The sequence below is a fragment of the Oryzias melastigma genome, linkage group LG15 (assembly GCF_002922805.2).
Source record: "Oryzias melastigma strain HK-1 linkage group LG15, ASM292280v2, whole genome shotgun sequence".
NCBI classification, from domain to species: domain Eukaryota; kingdom Metazoa; phylum Chordata; class Actinopteri; order Beloniformes; family Adrianichthyidae; genus Oryzias; species Oryzias melastigma.
This window is the reverse complement of record NC_050526.1, coordinates 5451255-5455751: the sequence shown is the minus strand read 5'-3', so window position 1 is coordinate 5455751 and position 4497 is coordinate 5451255. Positions and strand designations below refer to the sequence as shown.

The following is a 4497-nucleotide window of genomic DNA, read 5'->3' as shown; positions in this document are numbered from 1 at the left end:
AGGGAATTGTATATGCATATAACTACTGTTGACGTAAAATGTGAGTTTTACGTAATTATATACAAGTTATATATTATATAAAAATAGCTTCATTCATTCATGATGTGTGATTTATGTTTATTGAAATCATGAAGGAATATTTTCAGAGGTTAATTAATAATCAATAAGCACTCAACTTTGTTACTTAAAAAAAATGTACACTTGATCTGATCCGAATCGATTACCAAAACTATGCAGAAGTATAAAATGAAATACCTGTGTAGTGGTGGGGTTATATAAATTTGCTTCTTCTGACTCCTTTTCAAGCAATCAATCAAACTCTGCTTGACTTTAGTCAATAATTACTATCATTAATAAATCAGCTGTGACTTAAATGTGTCTATGTTTTATTTGCTTGTTTATTATTTTTATGTTTATTATCAATGTATTTTAATAATTCTGCAGTTTGAAAAATATGTGATTTTTTTTGTTTTATATTTTCCACAATTTATGCTTGAAATACTCAAAATTGATCAATGAAACTGTTGCTTAAACAATTGCAAAATCATATATGTGGCCCAAGGAATATGTAAATTTCACCTAATTTTTTTTTTTTTTTTTTTGCATTTTCATGAAAAATCATCTCAATTAGTTTGTTGACAAAATTTAATTCTTCTTATTTTTTTAATTGAACCTAAAACTTTAATTTTATATTGTAAAAATTGAAAATGATTCACATCTTTCCGGACAGAATTTTCTGTTTTTGCACGATTTTTTATCTAGTGTGTGAAAACAACATGAAAGAACGACAAAATCAAAATAGTGTTAAATAGGTATGATTCTGCTGATTAAAATAATACCAAATAAGCAATCAGGTAGTCTTTTAAATTGAAAATAGAGACGTAAAGTAGACAAAAACAGAGTTTTAGGCCCTATAGGCTCCAAAGGGTTAAAAATTAACGTTCTAAATGTACAATTCTGTGAGTGATATTTGCAGATTATTGGCAAATACAAAAAGAATAATAATAATTAATCGCTATTAATGTTTTGCCGTGTTTGCGATTAATTAGTTAATTATTTTAACAGTTTCCCTTCCCTAATTTGCATATTTCTCATGTTTTTAGTAACTAAGACTGTTTTTTGTTGTTTTGTTTGTTTGTTTTCCAGGATGGTCTGACTCCTCTTCACTGTGGGGCTCGGAGTGGTCAAGAACAGGTGGTAGAAATCCTTCTGGATCGAGGAGCTCCAATCCTGTCCAAGACCAAGGTAGCTACCTGGAAGACAACTTGTTATGAATAACAACAAATGTTTGAGACTAGACGAAAAAAATCATATTTTTTATAGTAACCCGTGGTGATAAGACTCTGAAATATTTGTCTGTGTGAAATATGTCTTGTAACCACAGAGGACTATTTAAAATATGTTATTCAATCCGATGTTGCTGTAGTGTTGTCGCATTGCCCTCATAACGTCTGTGCGACCTCTCCAGAGCAGCCTGTCTTCACTGCGTAGCCCTGCAGAGTTTGACCTCACAGGACGTCCAGTGTAACGCCTAGACATTGTTGTAATGACTTCGTTATAACAATGCTTCTGTAACCTTCTCAGTAACTTTCTTCGCAGTCTTTCCGTTCAGCACAAAGCCCCGCCCCTAACTTTCACTGTCTGTGTCTGTCCACTTGTCTATGTGTCCGTCTGCGTGTGTGTGTTGGTCTTTCTCTTTTTCTGGCTCTTTCCTTTTCTCCCTTTCTCTGTCTCTCTGTCTTTCCCTCTCTCTCCGTGTCCTCGTAGAACGGCCTGTCGCCGCTCCACATGGCCACCCAGGGGGACCACCTGAACTGCGTGCAGCTCCTGCTCCAGCATGACGTGCCCGTGGACGACGTCACCAACGACTACCTGACGGCGCTGCATGTGGCGGCACACTGCGGCCACTACAAGGTGGCCAAGCTGATCGTGGACAAGAAGGCCAACCCCAACGCAAAAGCTCTGGTAGGGACTAAAGAGCATTACTAACGACATGGGAGATGTGTCTAACCAATAAAACTGTGATTTTATATATTTATATATATATATATATATATATATGAAGATAACATTTTAAAACTGATAGTTAACTAAATATGCTGTTTTTCTTAATATGCAAAAAATTTTTGTATATTTTTATTGATCTTTTTTTACAAAGTGATTCGAAAGTCAATTTTCTGCCACTTTTCCCCCTAGAGCACTTTTACTGTTAATAAAGTTTGATTTTTATTCTAATTCTTCTTTTACTGCTCAGTTTTTGAAGCACAACTCAATTATTAGATATATAGCATTACCTACGATAATGCTAGTGTGAATGCTGTAAGCTGAATTTGGCCGCTGAAGACGCTAGTGCTGATCGCTGAAGATGCTAAAATTGGTGGCTAAAAAGGTTGAAGCTGATAGCGGAAAATTCTGAAGTTGATTGTTGGCTAAAATTTTGGCTAAATGCCAAATTAGCGGAAAAAAATGAAAAAAAGCCTTAATTAGCCAAAATAGTTAGCATGTAGCTGAAATATTAGCTAAACTCCAAAACAGCCTTAAAAAATTAAAAAAGTTTAAATTAGCCAAAATAGCTAGCATGTAGCTTAAACATTAGCTAAACTTCAAAACAGCCTTAAAAAATTTTAAAAGTTTAAATTAGCCTATATAACTACCATGTAGCTGAAATATTAGCTAAACTCCAAAATAGTCTGAAAAAAGATAAAACCCTAAATTAGCCAAAACAGCTAGCCTGTAACTTAAACATTAGCTAAACTCCAAAACAGCCTTAAAAAAATGAAAAAAACCCAAATTAGCCAAAATAGCTATCATGTAGCTGAAATGCTAGCTAAACTAAAAAAATAGCCTTAAAAACAAAAAAGCCTATGTTAGCCAATATAGCTAGCATGTAGTTGAAATATTAGCTAAACTGCAAAATAGCCTAAAAGAATAAAAACAGCCTAAATTAGCCAAAATCGCTAGCTTGTAGCTTAAATATTAGCTAACATTACATTTACAGCAGTCACACAAATCAGACATCAGACATTCACTTCTTGCTCAAAACCACAGAATATATAAAAGTTTTAACCGTTTTTCTTCTTTTCTTTTGGGCAGAATGGTTTCACTCCGCTTCATATTGCCTGTAAGAAGAACAGAGTCCGAGTGATGGAGCTGCTGCTCAAACATGGTGCATCCCTCCAGGCGGTGACTGAGGTGAGCGGGACTTTGTTCACTTCCTGTTTTGTCTAAAGTTGTTGCTGTAAACCAGAATTTCTGAGCTTTCCAATTTAAAACATTAACATTTGTCATTTTCTTTTTACTTAATGTCAGTTTAAACAGAGAAAATCCACTAATTTTATTTTATATTCATACAGTCTGGCCTGACACCAATTCACGTGGCAGCTTTTATGGGCCACGAAAACATTGTTAATGCACTGATACACCACGGAGCATCACCCAATACCACCAATGTTGTAAGTTTATCACCAAATCTTCATGTTTTTTTTCAAACGTTGTGGCTTTGCACCGCTGACAAGAGTCTGTGTCCTCCAGCGAGGGGAGACGGCTCTCCACATGGCTGCCAGGGCCGGCCAGGCAGACGTGGTCCGATACCTGCTGAAGAACGGAGCCAAGGTGGACACCAAGTCTAAGGTGGGAACAGTGAGCGTCACGAGAACTGACCTGATGCGGGTCCAGAAGTCACCTTCTCCTTCTCCTCTGCAGGACGACCAGACAGCGTTGCACATCTCCAGTCGGCTGGGAAAAATTGACATTGTCCAACAGCTGCTGCACTGCGGCGCCTCAGCCAACGCCGCCACCACATCTGGCTACACCCCGCTGCATCTGGCCGCCCGCGAGGGGCACCAAGATGTGGCTACCATGCTGTTGGAGAACGGAGCATCACTCTCATCTTCCACCAAGGCTAGTAACTAGAGGAAAATTCACATCACAAACAAAAAACAAATTCTAAATCCAACATCTCACACTAATTTATTTCAGTACTAGACTTGTCCACAAGAGGACGTCCTTTTGAAGCTAAAGGGAGTTTGTTTGGAAATATAGATTACACCAGTGGTGTCAAACTCAATCACACAAGGGTCCAAAATCCAAAATACACCTGAGGTTACAGGCCAAACAGGATAAACATTTATTGAACACTCTAAAACTATTTTTTTAAACTTTAAAACTGTAACTTTTTAACATAATTATGAACTAGCTATAAAGCATCACCTGAGATAATGCTAGTGTGAATGCTGTTAGCTGAATTTGGCCGCTGTAGATGCTAGTGCTGATAGCTGAAGATGCTGAAATTGATGACTAAAAACACTGAAGCTGTTAGCTTAACTGCTAAAGTTGATAGCCAGCTAAAATTTTAGCAGCATCCTAAATTAGCATAAAAAATTAAAAAAAACAACTTAGGTGAGCTAAAAAAGCTAGCATGTAGCTGAAAAAAATGCTAAACCTCAAAAAATCCTAAAGAACTAAAAAGAAAATGCTAAATTAGCCTAAACAGCTAGC

The 4497-nt window shown here is 36.6% G+C and overlaps 1 protein-coding gene across 4 annotated transcripts in view; it reads left to right on the top strand.

The window, feature by feature from the left end:
* Nucleotides 1–4497, top strand: part of LOC112161460 (ankyrin-3) — a 118911-nt gene that overhangs the window by 57474 nt on the left and 56940 nt on the right. For all 4 annotated transcript variants that reach the window (XR_002921885.2, XM_024296559.2, XM_024296557.2 and 1 more), the window contains exons 10-15: nucleotides 1147–1245; nucleotides 1768–1965; nucleotides 3094–3192; nucleotides 3354–3452; nucleotides 3532–3630; nucleotides 3703–3900. Coding sequence is in view for 3 of the 4 variants with exons in the window: in XM_024296559.2 (XP_024152327.1) it covers nucleotides 1147–1245; nucleotides 1768–1965; nucleotides 3094–3192; nucleotides 3354–3452; nucleotides 3532–3630; nucleotides 3703–3900 (792 nt within the window). In the remaining variant the exon portion in view is untranslated. The remainder of the gene's footprint in view (nucleotides 1–1146; nucleotides 1246–1767; nucleotides 1966–3093; nucleotides 3193–3353; nucleotides 3453–3531; nucleotides 3631–3702; nucleotides 3901–4497) is intronic.